This window comes from Gymnogyps californianus, chromosome 5 (assembly GCF_018139145.2).
Source record: "Gymnogyps californianus isolate 813 chromosome 5, ASM1813914v2, whole genome shotgun sequence".
NCBI lineage: Eukaryota > Metazoa > Chordata > Aves > Accipitriformes > Cathartidae > Gymnogyps > Gymnogyps californianus.
Genome location: NC_059475.1, coordinates 30,425,620 through 30,452,577, shown reverse-complemented (window position 1 = coordinate 30,452,577; position 26,958 = coordinate 30,425,620). Strand labels below are relative to the sequence as shown.

Genomic DNA, 26,958 nt, shown 5'->3' with positions numbered 1-26,958 from the left:
ATTATAGGGAAAACATATATTTTTGTTAATGAAAGCCAGAAAAAAAGAACAGAACCTAAGAAGGAAAGGTTCTTTAAGCATAGGCACAGCATTGATTAGTGCAATTAATACTATGGAATATCAAGAGACTAAAACAGTAAGACAACGTTTATTCTACATGATCTGAAAACTGCTGCCATGACCTCTCTCTAGAAGTACAATGTAAAGTGCTGTTGTATGTTGAAGCCCTAATACGTAAGGAACCGCTAATGTTTTACCTTCTTACTGTTCAGATGAGGGTAATAGACACCAGAGTCTAAAAGATGCAAAGCACAAAGAAAAGAAAAGTCAGCATCTAGGAGCAAAGAAAGAGGGGACAAAGATGTTAGTGTGACAGAGAGACACTAATGACTTCAGAAGGTGACCCTCCAAACTAGGTTTCTCCATTAAAATGAGTATCTTTAAATTACTTCAGGTGTTCTCAAAATTAGTATGTGAAAATACTTGCTGTTTCCAAAATGGCACATAATGGAAAAACATTTAAGTAGTAGCAATTACTTTTAATAAATATTTAATGTTAATGTAGGATTGAGTAGTTCAAGTTGCATGTTGATCAGCACTGGACATTATTACTTGGTCCCTAATTATTACCTGGTACAATTTCTTTGTGCTGGCATGAGAAAAATTAGTAAGGTTTCTCTTTCAACATGATAAAGAACAGTACGATTTCTGTTTCAAGTATTTGTTGCGGCTTTTTATCAGGAAAAAAAATCCTGTGTCCCTAAACTATATCAAGTAGCACAAAACCTAGATTTGGATTAAGATATTTTATTAGTAGACAGATACATGATTTTCAACCATATTTAACACATTTTGCTAATGAGTGCACCTCTGTAGAGGTGCCCATCCATCACTCCTTTTACATTAAACAATATTTCATCAATATTTCAGTAATTTCCATTCATTTAAACAACATTAAAAAGTTAAAGTCCGTCTTAGCACTGACTTATTAACAAAAAAATAATCCCCTAAAACTATTTGACCTAGCCATGCACATCATAAGCTGCAATGTGGAGTAATATACATACAATGCTATGAAAGTTTCCTGGTGAAAACCTTGCCTTAAATGAGCAGCTACACAGCAAAACAATATCTATGAGGCCAGGATTTCTACCATAAAATAACAATAGCCACTCAAGTGGGATCACAAGTAATTGGCATTCAAGCTACACACCTGGAATCTACTTAGCAGGCCTGGTAGGGTTCAAAGACCAATATATAGAAGTCATTGCCACAGTAAGCTTGTGCTTGTTAAAGCTTACTTTGGTCTACACATATACAAGTATTCCAGTCTCAAGTATACAGGTACCTAGGAAAATTTGGACCAGTATGTCTGATATACTTTAAGCATCATCCTTTACATTTACACACACACGCACGCACACCTGTCCTCATGCTTTGTGGACAAACTACTAATGCCTGATTTGAGTATTTTGCTTTGCTTATGATACATTATCAAATAGTTTGCACATGCATTCGTAAGAGGTCAACTTATTATTCCACATATGAATTCTTCTCCTCCTCCATTTTCATGTATCCTTTTCTGCTTTTTTCCCTGTTATCTGTGTCTTGTGGGCTGTGGCCTTTACTTTTTGATAGCTGTTGTTGTAATGACACTTTAACTACTCTCCATTTCCAAAGTGTTTTCAAATTCAAGGGAAAAATAAGACAAGTGACAATATCTCACCCTGAGATGATACAGCACCACTCCTGTGCTGAGGATATCATCATCCATGGCCATTAGATGAGGTAAACTAGAATCTATTGTTACTCCAGCTTTTTCTTTGTTGATGTCCACACTGTATTCTTCCATGATGGCTTTCCTGTCTGTCCACTTACTTGTCCAGTCTTTGGTCAATTGCTCAATCTTAAAGAATAGGAGAGGAAACTGTTTCACTTACTAAGCAGGTTAATTTTTCTCATACATAAATTTCTTCAGAAAGAACAGCATTTTTTTCCAGTTACTGGATGCAAAATTCTTTCACCAGTTGCAATGCAGGTGTATTTCTAATTGCAGTACATTTCTGTGGCAATAAAAAAATCAGGTAAAAACTGTACTAGCACCTAGTGAAGCAGGTTTAATCTATTGAAGACTCATTCCCAAGATGTCAGAAAGATATATGATCATGCTAACTAGTTATTTTGCCTGTCTTTAAGCAAAACTGAAAGCTAACATTTCCAAAACCTTTCCAGGTCACCAGTGATCAAATCTTCTTAGTAATTTGGTGACTGCACAATAATTTCCTTTGAATATATTGGAGTAGTTTAATCTTAGAAGAGAGAGGTTCTGTATAATGAATTACTGTGATATATTGAGACAGCTTTCAAACAAGGAGTAGATCGTGTAGACTTAGTGATACGAAATGGACAGTATCCCATTAAGGACACGACACTTTCATCACAAATTAGTAGAGAGCACCCAACATGCATTAAGGATGGCAGTTTCCTGCTGTATTGGGTTTGCGTGGCAAGGTTTTGGTAGCGGGGGGGCCTATAGGGGTGGCTTCTGTGAGAAGCTGCTAGAAGCTTCCCCTATGTCCGATAAAGTTAATGCCAGCGGGTTTCAAGACGGACCCGCCGCTTGCCAAGGCCGAGCCAATCAGTAACAGTGGTAGCGCCTCTGTGATAACATATTTAAGAAAAGCAAAAAAAGTTACAGGGGAGTTGGAGTTGCAGCGAGAGAGAGCGGAGTGAGAAGATGTGAGAGAAACAACTCCGCAGACACCAAGGTCAGTGAAGAAGGAGGAGGAGGAGGTGCTCCAGACGCTGGAGCAGAGAGAGAGATTCCCCTGCAGCCTGTGGTGAAGACCATGGTGAGGCAGGCTGTCCCCCTGCAGCCCATGGAGGTCCACGGTGGAGCAGATATCCACCTGCAGTCCGTGGAGGACCCCACACTGGAGCAGCTGGATGCCCGAAGGACGCTGTGACCCCGTGGGAAGCCCGCGCTGGAGCAGGCTCCTGGCAGGACCTACGGACCCGTGGCCCCGTGGAGAGAGGAGCCCACGCTGAAGCAGGTTTTCTGGCAGGACTTGTGACCCCGCGGGGGACCCACGCTGGAGCAGTCTGTTCCTGAAGGACTGCACCCTGTGGAAGGGACCCATGCTGGAGCAGTTCGTGAAGAACTGTAGCCCGTGGGAAGGACTCACGTTGGAGAAGTTCGTGAAGGACTGTCTCCCGTGGAAGGGACCCCACGCTGGAGCAGGGGAAGAGTGTGAGGAGTCCTCCCCCTGAGGAGGAAGGAGCGGCAGAAACAACATGTGATGAACTGACCCAAACCCCCATTCCCCGTCCCCCTGCGCCGCTCGGGGGGGGAGGAGGTAGAGAAAATAAGGAGTAAAGTTAAGCCTGGGAAGAAGGGAGGGGTGGGGGGAAGGTGTTTTAAGATTTGGTTTTATTTCTCATTATCCTGCTCTGATTTGACTAGCAATAAATTAAACTAATTCTTCCCTAAATCGAGTCTGTTTTGCCCGTGATGGTAATTGCTGAGTGATCTCCCTGTCCTTATCTCGACCCACGAGCCTTTCGTTTTATTTTCTCCCCCTGTCCAGTTGAGGAGGGGGAGTGATAGAGCGGCTTTGGTGGGCACCTGGCATCCGGCCAGAGTCAACCCACTACACCTGCATATTCAGAGCAAACAGGAAAGGATTAGGACAAAAACATTTTCACTGTGGTTTCAGAACTATGGCAATGCTATCCCCCCTGGCCCAGTGAAACAGGAGAGAGTTACAGCATCAAATAGATCATACACACCTTCATTTCATTCTGAAGAACGAGCTCGGTCAGATTTCCGTCCCTGTCATCGCTCCAAGAGGGACTGGAATTCCTCTGTACAAACAACAGCCACCAAGACCTACATGTTAGTTTCCTTATTCACAACTGGCAGGCATGTTCTTACATTCTCCAGGATTTCAAGGAGATGAACTCAGGAGAAGGAAAGACAAAATACACAGACATTTGATGCTGCCTTCTAGCATCTAGCCTAGACCTCTCTAGCTATTGCATGCAAGTTTTTGTGAAGAACTGGCGAAAGAGCATTAACAGAGAGATACTTCTGTGTAAATAAATTCTGGACTGTAGTTCCAGACTCTTGCAGCAAAACACGCTCGCCATGGCATGGAAAACCAAGATGCTATTATTATTCCAAAGGAGAAAAACACGAAGAGTGTCAGCTGTATTGTGAGGGCTCACAGATATTCACAACTTCTTTTGGGGGACAGAGCGTGCAGGCAGGGTGAAACCTCCAAAATACTGTTGAGGTCTACTAGTTCACTTTTTTGGGAAAGAGGATTGTAACAAGTCTGGCAGGGAAATTACATCAATGATTAATATTTTGTACTATCTTGGTGTTTCCATATCCCTACAAATAAATTATTTCTATTTCACGGTATTTCTGCACAACAAAACGATCCGACTCCATGAAAGACAGGCAAGGAAATCCTTTCTAATCATTACACAACTGCTTATACTTCAGGATTATCAATATAATGCTAGAAAAAGGAGAAATGACAGAAATGCAGTTAGCCTTATAATCATTGTGAAATCACTCAGAGAACAGTTTAATTTCCCTCCAGTTACAATAACCATGGAAAGATAAACAGATAAGACAAAAGTAAGCTACTGTAGCTACCTAAAGCACCATTAGAGCTCCAGCTGGGAAGTGTTCCTACGTACCAGTTCAAAGCTGATCAGCATAGTTTTCAACCTATCAATTTCTTCTCGCAGTTCTCTGATCAGTTTTACATTTGCATCCTGAAACATTGAGACACAGATGTTGGAAAAAAATCAGTCTTTAAAAAATTCTGGCTAAAGAAATCAATGCAGAGCTGTTCCAAGAGCCAGGGAGAGAGGAGAATAGGCACGCTCACAGCAGTACTCCTTGCACCACTCTGCCAGGCCCCTGGGATGTTCTGCCTAGGGGCAAGTGGTTCCCATCTTTGATAGGTTCTCTTTTCCCATAAACTTTGTTCCATCTCTTTTCTGAACACAGACCTACCATAGTATTTGTTCCCATCATGACAATAGCTGGATACATCACTACTTTTACGGATTTACCTTCAAAATAGTCCCATCAGGTCAGAAAAATGCTGTTACTTCTGTCATGCAGAGGAGAGAATCAGGCTAGAGGAGACTAAGGCAGACTGTCACCAACCATGGTATTAAAAGCCCTTGCAGCTGATACACAAAGCATTTCATGCCTGCTTGCGTGGATGCATTTGTCTCACTTTCAGAGTAAGCATCACTGCACAGGCAGTTTCTGGAAACCAGCTTTTTGCAGACAGTTCAGGGAGACTCTTGAGTCAAGAGTCAACTTTCTCTGGGCCGCCAGTGACACTTTGGCTCAGGTCAATTTGCAGTGAGGGGAAGAAGGCAGCTAGCTGAAAGGATGGAGTTAAAGGTCTAGCATGGGCTGTGCAATAGAGTGATGGGCACACAAGTTGGGAGGCTGAGAGGCTGTATATAACAAGAGGCTAACCCAGGAGGACTGTGTTTACTTGCCTGTGGCCTGTCACAGAGTTGAGAACTGCTGCTGCCAAAACCAAACACGTTATTGCTGCCACTAGTGATGTCTAAAAACTAGTTATAGGCAATGGTAATATGGATGCAAATCAAATTTAGGAAACCTTGGATTAGAAGGGTGTCCTTCTGCCCAAGACTTAACAGAGTATTGTTAGGAAAGCAAATAAATGAAGTACATCTCAATGATTCTATCCTTTTATCTACAGATAAAATCTTGATACACCCAGGCCAAATCACAAAAGAGCACTACTAAAGTTGTAAAGTCAACTGCTCAAAGATTAGGAAATGCTGAAATCAAGACTTTTTGAAACCTAAATTCAGTCCCCTTAAATGGATACACTGTGATTCAGTCCTTAAGTTATGTGATCACTGTAGGATGGCAGCCTCATGCAGAATGCCAGGTGAAGAATGCTCAGTTAAAGAGCAGCAATTCAAGAGTTTTATATTTCTAGCACGTGTGATCGCAGATCTTGATTATTATGTGCAATTTGAATTTTGCTGTGAAGACAGACAGAATTATGCATTTCCCCATGGATTTTTTTATGCCGGTTCTCATCACTACAGCGTCTAAAACCTCCACAACTGCTAATCAATCTGTTTTAACAGCATGTCCTTGATTGGGAGAGTTTACATTTTTCCCATTTGATAAATGTGGACTGGGGGTAAGGGTGGAAAATGAGGAATAACCACACTTTGAAAGTTTGCTTTAAGCATCTGGACTAGCATTGAACAAGAATGCTGTAGCAGGGGCAGCGACAGAATCCAGTTCTCCAAGGCAGCATCAGACTCTCCCCTTAATACTCTGCCACCTTTAACTTGTACAGGGCTGCAAGGGTTATGCACTTATAGTAACAGGTTAAATAGTAACAAATAATCCTAACAGATCTGTAACTCCACCAATATTTAGGATAAAGACAGGGTCATAACATGTCATAACAATTCAAAGAGAAGGAGGATTGAAACTCAATGGACACAGATGAAGGATGTAAAATAGGTGTGAAATTCTAAATGGTTTAAGCTGCAGGGGATCAAGGAAATTATTTCTGTAATATCCAGGCTTCTATTTAGCTCTCATTAACATGGGAAAAAGAGGTATGAATTTTATTCACAAAGACAGACTGAATAAACCTTAAATAATACACACAACAAAACGGAACAAGAATGAAAAGCAGAACTCAAGGCCTCACCTCATTCACTCTGGGCTCGTTAATAATATTTTTGGCATTTGAAGCATATCTCAAGGTACTCATGGTCTCGTTGTAGCTGGAGCTGGCAGGAGAGATAGCTACAGGCAGAAAACAAATAGAAAAGAAACACTATTTTTAAAAGTAATCAGTTTAACCCATCACTTTTCAAAAAGGTGGATTTTTTCAGTCTTGCTTCTTTTAAAGACAAAACCAAAAATATCCTTAGGGATATTCTGTCAAGCTCTCAGAGAATGTCTTCTCAAGATTGCATTTATAACTGAATAAATCACTTTAAATCAAAGCTATGACCTTGGAAAGACTCTTAACTTCATGCACATTCAGCATGCCTTTTCATTTCCTTGAGTATCCTATGAAGTATTTATGAAAATCTTTACAAGGATAGATTCTAAGTGATAGAGTTGTCTTCTCACTGCAGTAGAGATGTATTTTAAGGGGGTAATGTAGTGCAAAATGTTAACAATGACTAGAAACCAAACTCACTGGCAATCATAATGGTCTTGGAGTTGCCCCCCAGACTGTCCTTCAGAAGCCAGGTGAGGATGGAGTCACGGTATGGGATGTAAGCTGGTCGCCTGCTCCCACTGACGCTGCCTGTGGAAGGACTGTCCGCATGACTGCTCTCCCCTTCGCTTGTTATGGTGTTTATGCTCTGGCAGCTGCTGAACATCTGTGAATTTTGTGCTGAAGGAGAAATACCACAGAGCTCAGGAAAGAGGTTATCTTTTTCTGTCATGCCCATTTAATTTTCTTAGATGTCATTACAGTTTATGAAGATGCCACACAGCTGTTCTGTTCAGCTTTCTGTTGTAAATATAGATAAACATTAAGACACAGCACATGGTGAGCGAGTCCTGTGCTTTTACCACTACCCTTCAATATAAAGAACTATTGTGCTTACCTAAAGTAGAGATGACAATTCCAAGTGTAACTAATGACTTGTTAATATTGGCACCTTCAGTAATTCGATCTTTACAGTAACTGGGATCAGCTCTTTCACTGTAGCACACAAGCATAGAAAAGACAATGTAAACCAAACAAAAATGCTTAATTATTAACATACAATAAATATGAAAACAGTATGTATTTTCCTGACATACAAGAAAACAGAAATTGCAAGCTTTGCAATTAAAAACCCATATGCTTTGAATACTTTGCATTGCTCTCTGGTTCAGAAAGTCTAAACAACCATGAGCAAAGGCCATTGGCACAAACTACTGTTAAAGACCCATCAAAACATAAATTCAAGCCTGAACTGGGCAACCCAATCATAGTGGTTCTGAATTAAAAAACCCCCAACATACATTTCACAGCTCTGCAAGGGTAGACTGGCTCAGTGCAAAACTCTGTTTATCCCCTCAATACTACTTTCTCTGCTGAGACATGCATGGCTATTTACGTTCTTGAGAAAGAAAAATGTCCTGTTCTCCAACTGTTCTATAACTCTTCAGCACAACTTCCATCCTTCTGTTCTCTGTCACATCCAGCATAATCACATGTTCCTCACTGAAATGCACAGCTAAGATCAGAGACTTAGGAACTTTTGGAACATGAACAACATAAGCAGTGAGATATGACTATTTTCTCCTGCCCATGCTAGGCAGCCATGAGGAATACATTCTTTTTTTTCTCTCTCTTTTCAAGCTCAGATTTGGTAATTCCACCAATAGCTACTGGAAAAGACACTTAATAAGAATACAGAGTTGAGTGGAATTACCTTAAATGTATGCAACAGCACAGTATTGAATCAGAGGACCCAGGAATTCCCTTCCCCAATGAAATTCAATATCCAATACAGAAGAACAGATGACAAGAGAAAATATTAGCTCAATATTCCTTGTTACTGTATATAAAAGTCAGGCTTACTGTTAGTTTAATGAAGTTTTTATATATTAAATCTCATCTTTTAAGGCAGTACTACCAGCATCTTCAGAGAAAATTACCTTTTTGCCCCTCAGTATATTATTACCTGCCTGCAAGGTCCACTAAGTTGATCTTGCTTGCAATTTCAGAGGGGAGATTGTTCTCCAATATAGCCTGAAGAGAAAAATATAAATAAGAAAGATTATTCCTCTTAATTAATGAAAATAAAATACATGTGCTCTTTTGTTTGAAACTGAGTTGTACATATGACTGTCTCACTGCCTTTCTTCATGACCTTGACCCACTGACTATGTTCAAACCATTAACTCGACAGCTTTCTCACCCATCAGAAAAACTACCTTCTTATGCCAATTTCCTCTTGAAAAAAGAACCTTTACTGCCTAGGGACTGTGAAAGGCTTTCTTGTAGACCTTGCAGAGTTATTTTCCACTAACGTATACCAAAGGCCTTTTGTGCCGAAACTACTGAAAAATATCCCAAAATGTTCTGTCATTACAGGATGTTAGAAGTGTGAGATAGAAAAGGTCTATGGGATCACTGAATGACTTCCCTGCCAGGGAAGGATATAATTCCTCCAGAGAAAGGGTGTATTGTCTCTGGGAGAGTACTGGATGCCAAATGCTAAAGAGATGAGCACATCTGAAAAGCTGGACAGATACAAAAGTTTTGGTAAGTATTAAACTAATGCTATACTTCAATTAAGGATCCTAAACAAGTGTGACAAAACAAAACTTCCAACATATTCACATGTAATTTTCACAGCATCCTAGAAGGTGTATTGCATTTCAAAGGGCTGATTAAAACTTTTAACATTTCTTTTTACAGTGAGTCTTTGGCATCAGTTCTGACCATAAGCTTGCATAAAGGAACAAGAATACTTCAGTAAACACTCAACACATCAGGCGGTGTAGGAAGTGTAACACATCTGCAGTTTGATCCAAAGGAAGTAAGTGACAGCCTCCACCAAGATTATTACAAACAGCACAAAACAGTGACAAGTAAACAATGCACAACACATTGAACAATGCTTTTTGAGAGTGAAGAGAAAAGGAATTTGGATTATTTTTAGCTAACCTGAGTGTAGTGGATGGTGAAGATAGCATGGGATCTGCTGCTGGCATTGTGAATATGGGTAGCTGCTGTGATTCTAGAAAGAAGAACAAACCATTCAATTACAAAGGCTTATTTCCCTGTATTCAGGGAAAGCAAAAATAACAAATACAGCAGATAAATGAAGATGAAGGAATGTGAAACTTGAAGAATATGTTAGGCCGTATTCTTGGATCTGATCACAGAGTGTTTGGCAGAGGACCTGGAAGGGTGGAAACCGAGGGTGTTTTTGTCCACCAGCAGCACTCTGAAGAAATATCTTAAAGCAGCCTTACAGCACAGGTGTAAGGTGTTGCCTAAGGGTAGAACACAGCAGAGAAGTACAGCCAGCAACAGCATCATACAGCTCACCCCCAACACCACTGAATGTACTGGCCTAGTACATTTTCTCCATATTGTCCCCATTTTTATTTCTTGGCACTTCAAAGGGTCCAAAAAGCATCATACAGCACTTCTTGGGGCTCCATTCTGTCACAGGGCTGATACAGTAGTTTTACACTGTTAGAGGAGTCCAATAAGATTAGGCAGTCTACCCATATGAGTACCAAATGAATACCGTAATTCACTCGTATAGCACTCACTTGGCTTTATCACATGGACAGACCGGTCATCCAGCTCTAGCCCTCTGACCCACTGCACTCTGGCCAGCAGGTACCAGGCACAGGAGGAGAAGGAGCAGTGGTGCTCTCCCACTGTCTCTGTTACACAAACTTTTGGAAATTCTACTTTCTTTGTTATTGTTTTGATTAGGCAAACCCAAAGAAAGCAAGGTTTTGCCTAGGGCAGAAGCCAGGTCACAGGTCTTTTCCTTTGTCACTTTTGTAGCTTGCCTTGAATATCAGCTATATGTGCAGCCTTTAACATCAGTTTTGCCAAGCTTACCCTCAAAAACATCACGCAATTTTAGTAGTGGAGACGAGGACTGTGGAACCATGTTTTTATTACGAGCCCAGCTGTCAGAGTACTGCAGAGACCAGTTGCACTAGAAAGCGGCAGCTGTGTGTACGCCACTGAGCGCCTGTCGCAGGAGGCCAAAGCCAGGACTCTCCAGCCTATTGCTCTCTGCTTCCTACACCTCCACAGCCATGTGAGCGGGCACTGCCAAAAGCTACGGGCAGTCTAGTGCATCATGGTTATAAGTAAGCCTAAGCTGAGGAAGCAGGAGAACATGAACTAGTCTCCAGATGTTGGAGGAGGAAGACAAACAATTAGGTAAAGGGCAGAAGACAGCAAACAGCTCTACAGTGGGCAGAGAATATAAGGGAACAGCACTGAATTTTTTATTTTTTTATTTTAAAAAAGTATTTTTATATTTCATAAAAATAAAAACTATAGGTAAACAGGAGCTTCCTGTATATTCCAAGCAAGTTTTTGAGAAGTTACTAGAAAAAGAAGTTGTTGCTTGGTTTCATGCAAGTGACAAAGTTGGAAACTTCAGCATCACAAAAACTTACATACAAAATATTGAACCTCTGATTTTGTTTCCTCTATATCTTCTATTTCCTTAGCAATGAGACAACTGTAGGATTACACTAGTAGACAGACTGGAATTTTGTTGTTGTTCGGAAAAAGTCTCTTCTTACCATAGAGTTGCATCTATTGATCGCTACAAGCAGAAGCAGCGAAACTTAATCCTGCTGTATATTCTGTGTTTTTGTGATAATGCAGCTTAGTTTTTATTTACTTCCCAGCATCGCTGATATTCTAAAATCTTGACCTCTCTTATGATAAGACTTAATATCAGTTTTGGAACTGTGATTTGTATTTGGAGGATCCTTTCAAATATAACTCTTTTCCATCAGTGTAATGGCAGTTGCATTGATATCCAAGGCTCCCTGTCAAAAAAGTAAAAAAGTGTCTTGACTAATGAGAGCCAGAATCATTGGCTTCACTGATGTGCCAACTCCCACAGTTCTCTCATAGCAAATGTGCATGATTTGGACTAAGAACTTAAAAAAATACTTATAAAAATTAAAACAAATAATTATAAAACAAATACTTTTAGAAATTAAATAAAAATACACTATCTTTTCAGCAGTTTTAAGTCACTAAGTTACACTAACAAGTGAGTTGAAAGCTATACAGTCTAAAGTGTCATGAGCAAGTGGAGGAGAAAAATGGAAGACTGTTTACAGCAAAATGTTTTCCTGGCATGCATTTCTTTATCCCAGACAGATGGTTGAATTTTGTGGGTAAGTCAGCATGGGATCAGTTTTGAAGAAACAGCTTCATGAGTACTTGTAGCTCTTACTGTGGATATGAGGATACATAACATCTTACAAGTACGTCATGTGCAGGATCAGCAAATCTGACATCCTGTCACAACAAAGCATTGGCAACACTGTCACCAAAATAAGCATCAATGAAATCAACACATGGTGAAAGAAGTGTTAAATAAAGACGGAGCTGCTTTGTTTTATAAAATACCTTTTAGCTATTCCTTCTTCTAGAAGTTCTACAACTTGCTTGTAGTCTGTAACTAAATGTTGAGTCAATCCTGCCAAAGATTTAAAAAGAGTTAAATGCATATTTTTCTCAGAAAGTTTCAACCAGTTTACCCAACGTCAGGAACATAAGGATGTTCTGCTGGGATGCCAGTCTGTTCTACAAGTAGTCTCTCAACTAGAGTAACTATTTTATTTTTAAAAAATAAAATAAAAAATTGCAGTCCATCCTTCAGATGCAGTGACATCAGTATAAAAAATGTCTTGTACCTTTAAAATACAGACCTTTTTCCAACTTGTCTGCAGAACAATGTTATTTAAAAAACAGTATAACTGAAACTCCATAAGAAATTTTCAGCTGTCACTGCTACTAACTGGGTACAGATCCTGTAAAGAAGCTTTTTGCCATTGCCTCTGGATAATGGCTCTCCTCATGCAACTAACAGAATTAGGAACCAACCCCTATGAATATTTACCATTTACTTAACTAGGCTTCAGCCTGCAACACTTAGGAGTCTTCATGCTCTTTTCTCCCCAGAGGGTACCCAAATAATGATATGAAATATCTGGCCTTTTCTTACCTTCTGCTTTCAGTTTTGGGTTTTTTTTATTATTTGATTTTATTTTTAAGGGGGGAAAAAACCCACTGAAAACAAATGAAAGAAATACTGCATTGCAGAGCCTGCTGTCGGAGCAGTGGTTGTGACTAGCAGAGCCCCAGTGGAGGGCAGTGTGCTGCTGTGCTGTAGTGGCACTGCCAGCGCCTTGCAAAATGCAAATTCAAGCAGACACACAAAATTAACCTCAACAGGTTTGTATTTCACATAAATCCAGTTTAATATGCCTCATTTGCATTCTATGGTGATGACTAGTTATCATTTGTACTGCAGTGACTCCTAAAAAAACCACCTGAGTTATGAAGCAATTATTTGTCATACAATACCTAGTAAAACACTCCTTTGCGGAATGTTTTATCTCACAGCTGGACGCCAGGGCTACTTCCTCCCCCCGCACTGATTTAGGTTTGGTTTGTTTTATTGCAGGCCACGAAAGTGTGGATGAAGGCAGAGCACTAAAAAATGTGATTTATTTGGATCAAATAATTTATCTACTGCTAGAATGTAAGTCAAGATGAATATAAAATTCAACAAGACTGAGATAAGTACTTCTGACGTTGTTAGAGAGAGTCTATCCTTACATGATAACAGCTTGCTTAACTTTAAATGAAAGCAAAATCTAAGCCAAAGATGGGAATTTATTTTAGTCCTTAAACAACTGATACGCATAAAGAAAAACAAACAAACAAAAAAGATTTTTGGATCACCCACACTTCTAAAAAAACCCTAACTGTAGTGTGCATGCATGCACACTTGCACACGCACCAAGTATAGGATGATTTTCAAACAAAAGCATTTCTTCTGCTCTCTTGTGTCCCTTTACAATACATTAATTCCAAAAGTCATCACATTTTCCATTTGAGAAAGAGGCCCATTATTTTTCCAACAGCACTGGGATCTTCAAAGCTCAGAATATGGAAACTATCATATATTGTTTTCCCAGACCCTTTTTCAGGGTCTTATTTAACTGAATAAAAAACCAGTTATAAAATGGAGACATGGAAGAAATTCTTACCTATCTACATTTCCATACGTACTGGAATAGTGAATCTAGCACAGAGTTCAAAACATTTAGCTTTCCAATAAAGTAAATGAAATATTGTAAATGTTGTTTGAAAAGAAATGACAAAGTAGTCTGTTGGCTGCTAGAAAAAGAAAGGTCATTTTCAAGTCCTGTAGAAAGATCAAAAACACTTGCTCGTCTAGAAATCTGCCTTGGAGTGAGAAAGGATCCCCCCCAGAAATCTGTCTCAGAGTAACAAAATAGATTGCATCATTTCCTGATTTAAGAGAGGCTGATTCCTTAACAGTGCAACCATCTGTGAGGGAGAAGTTTGAAACGATTCCAACTCAAAGCACTGAAACACTTTCAGCATTTTAAAGGCTACAATCTCACAGCCTTTACATGGAAAAATGATCAGCTGGAAACTATTCAAAATACTTCGTGTTCAGAGCTGGGACTTCCTGACTGGACTTGCAAATGGAAAATGCATTGCCCAGAGCATCTAAGCATCCTTAAAGGGGTTAAGTTTTCTGATTTTCCTCTCTGTCCATTCTTCATCCAGTGCTAACTGTACTCTGGATATCAATGACACCAACCACACAACTGCAAACTAATGGTACGCTGGGGAGCTCCTGATCAAAGTCAGCAAACCTTAAAATTGCGGATAGCTTGCAAGAAGTATGATGCAAATACAGATGCTAGTCCTTAACATACTGGCTCTATGGCAAATAATGGAAAATTTCTGAGCTTTGCTGATGTTCACCATTTTTATTTTTCCCATACAGCAAATTGCCTGGAAGGGGAATACAAAACAAGCTCCCCTACTAGTAAACTTGCTGGTAATTCTGATCTCAGCCATCCAGCTATGGGAAACAATATTCTTGTGCCCTAATCCTGCACAGAGAGACTACGTATAAAACTGCCAAAGACTACTTCAGCACGTAGAAGGCCCGCATTACAGAGATCAGTAATTGTTGATTGCAGCAATATATTACTGCAGTTGAGAAGGGCATTTTGTACCAGTGTTGTGAACCACTTCATTTTCCTGAATTTGATCTTATTAAAATCAAGCTGACTGTACTCCTCACCTGCATTCAAAAGACCTCTGGACTTTCTCACTGCTGCTTATTTTTGATGTGAGCTAATGAGTGCAGTTCCAAAAGGAGCTATGTAATCACACCTTCTTCATTAGGCCCTCTCCCCAAAAGACACCAGGGTTGTCTCAAGTAAAGCAAACTGTTACAGTTCTTAATTGCGTAAACTGTACATAAGCATATTTATTTATTTATACTTATATACATATATCTAAAAAAAAGAACTGTCATCTGACTGTTGCCCTAAGCCACTGACTCATCAGCCTGAAATCACTTCTGTTCACATGCTCTCACAACAGCATCTAGTTACACCCCGTGATGCCTTCAGCAGAGAAATTACTTCATTTTTCATGCATGTGATCAGTTTTTCTAAAAATGCGAATCACATTTATCATTAAAATTAATTTTTTTCTTACAGGCACTAACACAATGATTTTCGGAGGCTGTCATAAGATACAGAGGGAGAGAATCTTGTAAAATAAAGTATTCATACTGGATTTACAAATGTGGTCAAAGCTGGCAAATATTATTTAGGTTAATCTTTTTCCATTATCCTTTCCTCTTATTTTACAAAATCTAATCAATTTGGAACTTTTATGGGATATTTCAGAACTCCATCATAAAATTGTTCCACTTAAAATTTTTAGTTGTGTCTAAGTATAAAATCCTTATTCAAAAGGGGGAAAATTAAATTTAAAAAAACCCCAAAAACCAGAACTGGAGAAGAAGTGACAGATTTGGCCTGCAAGGTTCCAGATGAAGACAAAATAGTGACAAAAGGCAAGCCAGCCCATTGGCAGAAGCTATAACTCCATTTTCCTTTAAAACAAGGAAACTCCATTATATGCAGCCAAGGAATCACTGGAGATATAAGGCCTGAGAAAAGGGATGGAAATTGCCAAGGAAGGAAGCAGTTTAAAGACCTTTTCTTGTGTGATGAATGAGCAGCTGCTAAAAGAAAATAATTAGTATCTGTACTCCACCAACAATGAAGTTCTCCGATAACAAGCAGGTAGAAAGAAAATCTTGGAAAGACCTCAATAAAGGCCAAACATCTATGAATCTGCTTTTCAAAGAATGGTAAGTTTGCCATACTAATGAGATCATCAATTCATCTATTTTCCAACTCTCCTTAAACAGGATGCTGATGTGCTGGGAAAGCACAGCTGAAATAATCAGAATGCTGGATAGTCCCTTGCATATATGTCCTGGTTTCGGCTGAGACAGAGTTAACTTTCTTTTTAGTAGCTGGTACAGTGCTGTGTTTTGGATTTAGTGTGAGAATGATGTTAACACACTGATGTTTTAGTTGTTGCTAAGTAGTGCTTATCTTAAGCCAAGGATTTTTCAGTTTCCCATGCTCTGCCAGCAAGCAGGTGTGCAAGAAGCTGGGAGGGAGCATAGCCAGGGCAGCTGACCTGAACTAGCCAAAGGGGTATTCCATACCATGGAACGTCATGCCCAGTATATAAACGGGGGGGAGTTGGCTGGGAGGCGCGGATCGCAGCTCGGGAACTAACTGAGCATCGGTCAGCAGGTGGTGAGCAATTGCATTGTGCATCACTGGGTTTTTTCTTCCCCCCCCTTCTTTTTGTTGCATTCCTTTTCATTACTATTATTATTATATTTCATTATTACTATTGTTAGTATTGTATTTTACTTTAGTTATTAAACTGTTCTTATCTCAACCCACGAGTTTTACTTTTTTTTTTCCTTTGCTTTCCTCCTCCTCACCCCACTGGGAGGGGGAGGGGGAAACGGCTGCATGGTGCTGAGTTGCTGACTGGGGTTAAACCACGACACTATAGGACCATGCGAGTTCAACACTTCTCAAGTGCTTATTTCAAATTTTGAGAGGAGGAATTGGTAACAATTGTCAGTTGTTAGATGTACTGTGACCAATCCTGCAGGTGCCCAGGGAATGAGAGCTGGGAATTCCAGGCTCCATTCAATCACACAATCAAGTCACCCTATCTGTTGTCACATCTTGCCTTAATCTCTGAAGTGAGGATAACAATCTGACGTGTAATGCTGTGATAAAGAGAGGCAGAAAAGTGAACCAGGATGAACCAAAGAAATTCACAAAACAAACAGAAACAAGAACTCTATTTAAAAGCCAGAACAAATCAGTAGTTGATCTGATGTGACAGGACCAATAAAATTCTGTGTAATATGCATTTTGCATACTAAATGCATACCCCTCAGGTGTTACTACCCACTTGGTGGCCAGCCAAGCAGCTGCAGAATCCGTGATATCAGAGAGCTTTGGAATTCTGCCCACTAGATATAAGGCACACTGAAAAGGAAATGTATGCATTTACCTTCTAAACAAACTCACTAATTTTTGAAACTTGCATCAGTTTGGAAAAGGCTCTTCCTTCTGATCTCCACTGTAAAGCTACTCTGTATGATCTTGCACTGGTAGACTGATTTTGAGCGTGTCCTGGGTTCTGCTAGGATAGAGTTAATTTTCACAAGAAGCTAGGAGCAGACACAGCCAGGATAGCTGACCCAAACTAGCCAAGGGGATATGTGATACCATATGATGTCATGCTCAGTATATATACTGGGGGAGCTGGCCAGGGGGAGGAGGGATCACAGCTTGGGAACGGGCTGAGCATCGCGTTCCGGGGGGTGAGCAATTGCATTGTCCATCACTCGCTTTATATATTCTTTTATTAGTATTATTGTTATTATTATTTCTTTTCTCCTTGTGTTGTCCTATTAAACTGTCCTTATCTCAACTCATGAGGTTTTTTTACCTTCTTCTTCTGATTCTCCTCCTTGTCCCACTGGGCGGGGGGAAGAGTAAGCGAGAGGCTGTGTGGTGCTTAGTTGCCGGCTGGGCTTAAACCATGACAGAGACATGTCTTTTGTCAGTTGTTGGTCAGATAAATGGCAATGTAGTAGGCAAACTACATCGGGAGCTAATCAATTTACAAAGTACCAATGGCCAAACTCCAATTTAAAGCTATGTAAGACCCTGAAGTGAAGGCACCAATCAAAAGTGAAAATGAACTGGAAGTACAAAAAAAAATGAGAGAGAAGAAAAGAACTAAAATAAGACAGACAATTGAAACGGAAAAAATACATGTGGGGTTTTTTTTTTTCATCTGTTCTGTGTCACTTGATTTGAAAGCTATGATTCACTAGAAAACACAAAGCCACCTAAGGGGCTGCTGTTGCAAGTGTGAATTAAAAAGTGTGTGATGTTTTTAATCACATAATGCACCTACATTACCCATCTTGTGCTTTTTCAGTTTAATGAAGGAAAATGAAGCTTATTGGGTTCTCACTTGGGTAATATAGCTTTTAATTGCTTCTCATGGCCTGGCCTGCAACATCAAACAGTTATCTACTTTTTTACTATTATTATTTTTATATATATACTGCTGCCAAGGACTGAAACGGGTATGGAGGGACCTTAGGCTGGTCTGGAGAACCCATTTAGAGCTGATGTTGGTGGATTTCTTGTTTGAGTTAAGATTTCTTTAAAACAAAAGAAAGCAAAACACTATGGCTCACACATGACCTATGCCTGGAAAGGCAAACAGAAAAGTGCAGGATATCCAGCCAGTGAGATAACAGAGGCAAAGCTTTCAGTGTATTACACATGTTCATATTAACAAGCAAAATATTTGAGGAAAGTAACTCTTGAAGAGTAGAAGCAATTAGGATGACACCAGGAACATATGCAAAGACACATACAGACCTGATACACATTTACTTGGAATTCTGATGCTAGCTGTGAAGCCTGCTCTCACCTTGTACATATGGTCCTGTTTCAGGGTGCTCTCGGACTCGAAGCGTGTAAGGTTTCTTTCGGTCTGATTGTTTTAACAAATCTCGGACACGCTCATTATAGATTTCAAGAAAACTGAAAAGCAAAAAAAAAAAAAAAGGAACACGATTAAAAAAAAAAAAAAAAAGAGAAAGCATATATTTAGACAATGTAACTACCTGAATCTTACATAGATCTTTCATGATAAAGTTAATGAGTTCATTATTTTCATTATCTCTGTTACTGCCCCTTCCCATGCAGTGCACGTAGAAAGAACTCATAGTAGCAAATTTCCAAGCAGAAAGAGGCATTCAGTATTTTATTTAAAAATTCATAAAATATGCTTTTTTAACACTAGTGAGTTCAAATCCCCAGATTTCCAAACATAATGCTTCATTAGATCAATGGGAACAATGAATAAGAATGGAATGTAGGATTATGGCTCAAATTTAAGGAAGTATATTTTTACAGCACTCCTATTTCAGCTGTCTATACAAAAGTGAACAGACAGCATCCAAAGAACTATACTGAGATGGAAAACTAAAACCAACACTTCCTCATCCTTCCTCTGTGTTCTCCCCCTTGTTCCAAAATTATTATCATCTGAGAAAACAGCAACAAAATAAACTAGTCTGTACTTTGTTTGATTACAGGAATACATTGTTGAAAGCATTCACAGCATTGCCCAAAACAGTGACACACTTACCTGACCTTTACTCTGCAAGATGCTGTCTGGTCTGAGTAATCATCCTTCCTTGAAAAGAGGCCCTGCACAAACCAGAAGTTTATGTAAATTTTAAATCCATCAAGAAAATCTAACTGCTTAAACAAATGCAAGTGAAATAAAAAATAAGTACCTCACATATACGAGGTGTCAGCCCAATGGATGCCTTCAAATAATAAACAGAAAAAAAATTAAAGAATATATGTGCTATCACTCTTGCAAAAGTTATTTTTAAGTAAAAGCCAAGTTATAAGAAAAGGACAGAATCATAGTGCAGCATTAAAGTAATGACTGTATGGTGGATTACAACACAAACTGTTGTGGAGTGTAGTTCAGAACAGCATGGCAATGCTCTACTACTCCAGCTGAAGCATCTTGCATGTGAAATGCTGCAGGGACTCGTGTGCTGTGTAATGTCAGCTGCCTTAGCTTCAGTGCAAACCCTATTTATAGCAAAAGTCATTTTAGAGCAACTTATACAGCATCAATGAGAAGTTTAGAGGCTTGGATTAAATCCAAGAGCTGTTTGATGTAAAGATACGGGACACACCTAAGTCAGAGGTGGTGCAGCGCAGATGAAGCCAGGTGAACACTGAAACTAGCTTGATTGGTCATGAATATTTTGGTTTTTCCTTATTCTACTTTCATTTCTTTATTCTATGGCATCACAGAACAGGCTTGGAACAGCTTTATGTTCTAGATTTATTAATCTGGTCTCTCAGAGAGAACAGGATATGGGCTGCTAACAGTACCCAAACTAGCTGATTTAAACTTTGCCCAAACAGTCTACACAGCACTGAAGTAACAGCGTATTTTTGTGTGATGAACTGTTCTTATGACAGAATTGCTCACACTTTAGTGATTGCAGTGCCAATGCACCCTGAGAAAGACTCTAAGGCTTAGGTGGAATCTGCTTGCTGAATAGCATGAAAGGCCTTTAGAAGGCACACTTGAAATGGTGTTGGGGGGAGAAAGTCCAGGTTCATCAAGTGGACCATGGTGGACAAAAGTTCAGTTTATACCAAACACTTGTTTCTTCCTAGTTTTGAACACTGTTTCACAGCAAATACATGCTATTAAAGATCAGATCAAAGCAGGACTCAATTGGAGAAAGAAATCACTTCATAAGCCAGAAATCTCTTAGAAACACTACACCTGGAAATTTCCTTGGAAATAATGATAATTTCAAGATGTGGCCATTCTGAATTGCTAAGATATTTTCAAAACAATGTAATACAAATATCCTAGTTTGTCATGTATTAACCCCAATTTTAACAATTCTTCAGGCTTTCATGGAGTTAAGCTTGATTTCACATAAAATGAATGGAGTATCAGGTCATGATTTAACAAAATCCTATTGCTGATGTCTGTGGGGAAAATAAAATTTAAAAAATCTAAACTCCTGTCAAAAGCATAAACCATGCCAGAACAGTCTTTTTCTTATCTTCAGGGTTTGAACAAATTTTACCCTTATTTCACCTTAAAAATTGAATCCCATGGGTATAGGAAAGAGTGGTCCACTCACGCAAACTGTTAATTAATTTTTTTCTTTTTTAGGGGCATGTTTCACCAACAGCCAAGAATATTTATGGATAGAGATCAAATTGCCTTGTGTTGCAGCAGAATGCAGGAAATCCTCAACTGACTCCATTGATCTGAGTACCAAGATTAAAATGCACTTTAAGCGGTTCCTGCTAGACAAGAATCTTAAAATGTAACAGCTTCTGCAAACACCATTCAAATACATTTCAAAACTGGAAGTGAAGCAAATATTAGTTTCCACAGGCCAAAGGATAACTTCTGCAACAGATAAATGTCTCAAGTAGATAATGAAGCTTGTCACAAAAGTATTCCTGTGAATTGTATCTACTTTCATTTGTGAAAGTAATTTAATTTCAGCGTAATTTCAGACTGCCAAAAAATTCCATGAGAATGAATACTTTGTATTATCTTGAGCTATATGTTTCTAAAAACCAGAACTATTCAAGGGTATAGATTTTTTTTTTTGTCTTCTAACATGGCGATAAGATTCATACATAGTTAAGATGAAGATTATCTAAAATAAATATTTAAACTATACCATATTTCCTAGTATTTTTAGCTGATGCTATGTTATTTACCTAAATGTAAAGGCTTGACTCTCATTTTATATATAGATAAATACCAAATAAAACATGTATAAGCATTCTGCTCAACAAGCACTATAATCACAGTTTAAAAATAAATCGATGTTTCTGCTGGACATCCCGCCCTCAACCCTAAGTGTAAAATGAATGGTGTAACTCACAGGTGTTCCCATCATTGTGTAGGTTTTTCCTGAACCTGTCTGTCCATATGCAAAGAGGCAGATGTTGTATCCTTTAAATGCACCCGACAACACAGAAGTGCCAAGGTCCTGGAACACCTGATAAGACCAAAAGAAACAAAACAGTCCATGAATAGTACACCTCCCTATAAACATTCTGCATTACTTGTGGATCTTGCAGCTTTAATAATTCCCTGGGAACAAGGATCTTCACAGTATTTGTCTTTCTAATTTATCAGACACAATGTTAAGTGCCCAGCATTCACTTGTTAGATCTTCCTCCAGATGCTGGTATGCCAAGCACAGTGCTGACACTGAGCAGTAGTGTTTAATTGTGCTTCCCTGCCTGCTATCTCTTAGTTTATACTTAGACTGTATGAATTCTTGAGGATCTCCCCCACTCCAAATTTTTACAGTCCTCAGAATAAATGTGACAGAAAGGTATGATCAAGGCTCTTTGACGCAATGATGTTAATAGGAGCATTAGGCATCAGAATTGCAGGTCAAAAGCCTGCAAGCAGACCTCACCCAAGCAATACTTATATCAGACCCAACTGGTCAGTAAGCGACACCACCAAAGGCTACATGCTTTATTTTCTGTTCATGCCACAAGCACAGTGATGTGTCTTCTTCTGCTCATTGTAATGCAGAGCCAGCAACTGTTACCACCAAATCAGTGTCAGCCTCTAGGGGCTTCCAAAGCTTGCACTGGTCCCACTGTGGCTGCAAAAGTTGGACCGTCACAGCCAGCCTACCCATACAACAGCCATTCCTTCTGCTTTCCCTGTTCCTTTTTGGAGACACAGCTGCCCCACATTGTGACCATGTTCTCAGCACATCAAAGCCTTGCCATAGACCAGCTGAAAGGACACCTGGTAAGATTTGCTAGGAATTGCATGGTGGATCAAAAGGTTCCAGTAAGCAGGCTGCCAACCCCTTAGCACAGCTTCGGTCTTTCAAAAGAAATGTTACAAGTATTAATGGTTTTGCTGTTCACATAGAAAACTAGCTAGTATATATAGAGAGATGCATATGATTTCAGTGTTTAACTGCTGTGAAATCTCATCCACTGCCAGGTCATTTGCTTCTCCAATGGACAGATAAATGTACTAAAATTGATATAAAAATCAATAGTAAAACATATTTCATAGATATCACCACTTTACCTAAACTGCCCAGAAAATAGATTAAAAATCCTCTCGTGAGACTTTTATTTTCAGATCATATTTCAACTCAAACTGAGACAAGATGCTAATTTCTAGATGAAGAATCAATAACATTCCCATTTGGCAGAATTTGGCTACCCCTGCCCATATTTAAGGGTATGTGGCATGTCAGAGCATCTGCTTCATTAGGATTATCAGATCAAGGAACTTTTCCATTCAAACAGTAACAGAGAAAGTCATAAACAAAACACATGGACATAAATGTAGTAGACAAGGATAACAAAGATAGTGACAAACTATCCAGTCACTACTGGACAAGCCATTAAGAAATGGAAGCATAGCTTTGGAGAGGGCCAACCTGGACTTCATAACCAACAAGCTTGGGGAAACAAGAGGAACAGGGGAATTTGGGATATTTTAGGGGGGACTGCAGGGCTATGCAAAACTTATTAAGGAATGCTTAAGGCGAGGGGGTCAGGAAGGAGAAGGGGGTGTAAAAGAGGCTGGTCCCATGTAAGCAGCACTAGATCAGTATGCTTGTCTGACTGAGCCCTGTGCCTGACCACCACAGTCTGTCCTGTTTTCTTAGTAAAGCCTTTCTTAATGATCTTTCCATGTAACCACACTCCCTACCCCATGTGTGAGTGCTGTAAGGACTGGATGCCAGCAGCCAGAGACTGGAGTGAATTTGGGGCCAGCAATGGAGTCAGAAGACCTCAGGTGTTAAGGCCATCACACCAGTGGTGCCAGCAAACGAAGCCAGTGAGAGTCTCAGCATTGGTAGCCAGCATGGCAATGGACCTAAGGAGCGTGGGTCCAGGGTGCCAGCTACTGGGGAGACTGGGGGGAGTAAATTCAGGTCAGCAACTGAAGTCAACCTCAGGTAAGATGTGGCGGACATATATGGTGCCAGCAACTGGAGCAAGTAGGAGTTTCAGTGCCAGCAATTAGAGTGGGACTATGTGTCACAGGGTCTATGTCCCAGCTACTAGGGGAACTGGAGCAGTGTGAGGTCTCCCTCAGCAGCTGGAGAGGGGATCATGGGTCCCAGGGTCTGTGTTGCAGGTGCCAGCTACTGGGGTGGCTGAGGTGAAGCAAATGAGGGTCTCAGCATCAGCACCTGGAGCAGGGAAGCACCACCCACAGGGCCTGTGTGCCAGCTACTGGCATGGAGGGTGGGGGCAGAGAAGGGGCTGGAGTGCTGATATGCATCAGCATGGGGGTGTGTAAGTTGCTAGCAAACTTCAAACTGGATAAGCTGGTGAGCAGGAGGTCCAGAGTCCAGGCAGGAATATTAAATGGGAGTAGAGTCCATGCTGATAGTTAAGGCATTCAGGGCAGGGGTGCTTGTGAGCATATGCACGTTTGCTAGTGAGCAGCAAGCTGGGCTATCAGGCAAGTAGAAGACCTGTAGAGCAGTTAAGAGGACTCAGGGTCCAGGCAAGGTTATCAGATGGGCAGAGGGCCCACGTTGGTATTTGTGGGATCTGCTCTTCAGACCTGGAAAGCAAGGGTGTGTGTGTTTTAACTAGCAAACTTCAATCCTGATCAGTTGAGTAGGAAGAGGGGGACGTGGCTATCTATGCCTATGTTTCATGTGTGTGCTGGCAGTGTTATATGTGGGTGTTGTTGAAGTCAGTGCCTTCTGGGGCCATCTGCGTAGGCAGCTGCATCAGCGTCCTGCGTCCTCTGTCCTTGTCAGTGTTAGTATTTTTGGCATACACGCCGAGACTCACTATTGGTTGAACTTGCAAAGGGGAAAGCAGCTGCCCCCATCCGTTACTGTGGGATGGAGAGACCTCCAGGTGTCCAGGCACACAGGGCTGGCCTCCAGGGGCTGGGCAAGAGGAATCCCCAGGTCCTGGAGTCCACGGGAGGCAGTGGCCTTATACATGCCTTAACTGTATCAAGTTTATTATCGGGAACAACTTCTCTAAGGTCTTGAATAATTAGATCAAAGCCAAAAGTCCAGAATATACACTGAGAACTAGTAGTTCATTTGCTGCACATCTGGCTAGTAATTCCTCACCAAGGACAATATGCCATAAAAAGGCCAACTTCTATGGACAGGAAGGAAAACAAAAAAGTAATACTATTAGCAAAATAAATCAATGGCGCATAGGTGATGAATGAGAGAACAAATAACTGACATATTAGCATGATGGTTAAAAGTTATGCTGAAGAGACCAATCACCACTTTCACCTAATTAATAAACAAACATTGCCCAAATTAAAAAAAAAGTTATCACACTACTTTTACAAATATCAGTATATACAGAGACATGGATACACATTATTTGCCATCACAGAGGTTTAGAATCTGTATAAAGAAGCCAGAAGCGCACAAAAAGACAGAGAAGGGGCTTAAGTAATGAATGGTAGAGAAGAAAGCTACTGAGAAGCAATTTTAAGGTGACACTATGGAAGGAAAGTGCATAGTTTAACAGAAGAGGAGAAAAGGGAAGTTTACCCCCAGGGATTTTAATAGTCTGAGCATTAGCATCAATGGAGGCTTAAAAAAGGGCTAGGCAAAAAAATTGAAAGACAGCTAAGAAAGCTATACATTCAAAGCACCAGGCAAAAGAAAGATGAAAAAACAGAGCAACAATTACAAAGCGGTTTCTGAACCTTGTAGACAAGAAGGAAAAGTTGCATTTGATATGGTAAGGGGAAAAGGAAATTTCTTCCTTCCAGCAGCAGAATGAGGTTACCACTAGAAACCTTTCTCAGAGCCATTACAAAAGTGGTGCTTCTGTTACCCACTTCAGATACAAATGTTTCCCGACTCCACAACCAGAGCTGAGAGAAACTAGTTCCTTATAAATCAAGTACATACTGGAAATTATAAAATAAGATCATAGGCAGCACTTTGTCCATGAGACTTTCTTTCTGAGTTGTGGGAAAATGTAACTGCAGGGATTAGGCTGGGGGTTGGGTTTTCTTGGAGGTTGCTTGTAGCAGTGTTTCAACATCTGTTTTTACTTATATCCCTTCATCTACGGGAGCCCCACTTAAAAATAATAATTGAATAAATGTATCAAACTGTGCAATCAGTCCTGTTGCTTTTATTTTACTCCATCAGTGGGATTCAGTGGGTTTGACTGCAATGGGATTTCTTAGATGAAAAAGGTCTGTAGAAATTGGCCCTGTATTTGTTTCAGAGTTCACTTTTACGACATGTTACAAGTATTCCATTGCTCTTGATTTACCGTTTTTGTTTTAGTAACCTGATTGTATTTGGCCACATGTAGACAGTATGCAATGTATCCCTATACTTTCCCAGCATAGTTCCTGCTTCTGAACTGGGAGTCACTATTTGTTCCAGTGATTCAGCAACAGATGTGTCAATCTTCTAACTAAAGAGGCTGCCACAGGTAACAGCCAGAGCTGAACAGCACACTACATTTGACCATAACCATGCCACTGCTTTAGAGCATGGTGATAAACATAGAGCAAGCTACATGCTAAACAATGATTCTGAACTTTCTCCTTTCAGCAATACGGATGTACTCCCTCTAGTCTCAGTGAAGAAACAGGTCAGCCCCATATTTACAACATCACTATAACAAATTAATCTGTTTTACTTCAATAAAGATATTTAGGAAAGCATCTGAGCATTAACAGCAGCAATGCAAATCACTGTAATCGCTTCTTGGCAGGAGTCATCAATCAATACAGGATGTAAATCAAGTTCCTTGATGTTGTACAGCCCATGGATCAGTCTCATGAGTTCAGAAATCTGTTTAACTAATTGCTTACAGTAAATCTGTACACTGACCAAGGACAAGACAGGAGCTCACAACTCAAATGAGCACGCAGGCCAATAAAGACTCACCAGTTACACCAAATTGCAACTAGTGGCTTTATATGTAATCGCCACCCTCTTGTGCCTCCTGCAATTCTTTCATGCATACTTCAGCACCCACCACCCCTCCACTGCTTCCTGCCATCCTCTCGTGTATCTTCACATCCACTCTCAGCTGTCCTTGGTCCAGAGCTGGGACACGAGGTGTACTGCTTTGTGGAAGAGGATACGACCAACCAGTCAGAACATGGGACACTGCCAACT

The 26,958-nt window shown here is 40.1% G+C and overlaps 1 protein-coding gene across 1 annotated transcript in view; it reads right to left on the bottom strand.

Annotated features, from left to right (window-relative positions):
• STARD9 (StAR related lipid transfer domain containing 9) overlaps positions 1 to 26,958 on the bottom strand; it is a 119,954-nt gene that overhangs the window by 44,268 nt on the left and 48,728 nt on the right. Inside the window, exons 5-17 of the mRNA XM_050897062.1 lie at positions 21,706 to 21,822; positions 19,552 to 19,584; positions 19,401 to 19,462; positions 18,678 to 18,790; positions 12,183 to 12,252; positions 9,720 to 9,792; positions 8,731 to 8,798; positions 7,663 to 7,760; positions 7,245 to 7,445; positions 6,744 to 6,841; positions 4,711 to 4,788; positions 3,790 to 3,864; positions 1,727 to 1,906 (exon numbers count right to left, since the gene is read on the bottom strand). Of these exons, the coding sequence (XP_050753019.1) occupies positions 1,727 to 1,906; positions 3,790 to 3,864; positions 4,711 to 4,788; positions 6,744 to 6,841; positions 7,245 to 7,445; positions 7,663 to 7,760; positions 8,731 to 8,798; positions 9,720 to 9,792; positions 12,183 to 12,252; positions 18,678 to 18,790; positions 19,401 to 19,462; positions 19,552 to 19,584; positions 21,706 to 21,822 (1,266 nt within the window). The remainder of the gene's footprint in view (positions 1 to 1,726; positions 1,907 to 3,789; positions 3,865 to 4,710; positions 4,789 to 6,743; positions 6,842 to 7,244; positions 7,446 to 7,662; positions 7,761 to 8,730; positions 8,799 to 9,719; positions 9,793 to 12,182; positions 12,253 to 18,677; positions 18,791 to 19,400; positions 19,463 to 19,551; positions 19,585 to 21,705; positions 21,823 to 26,958) is intronic.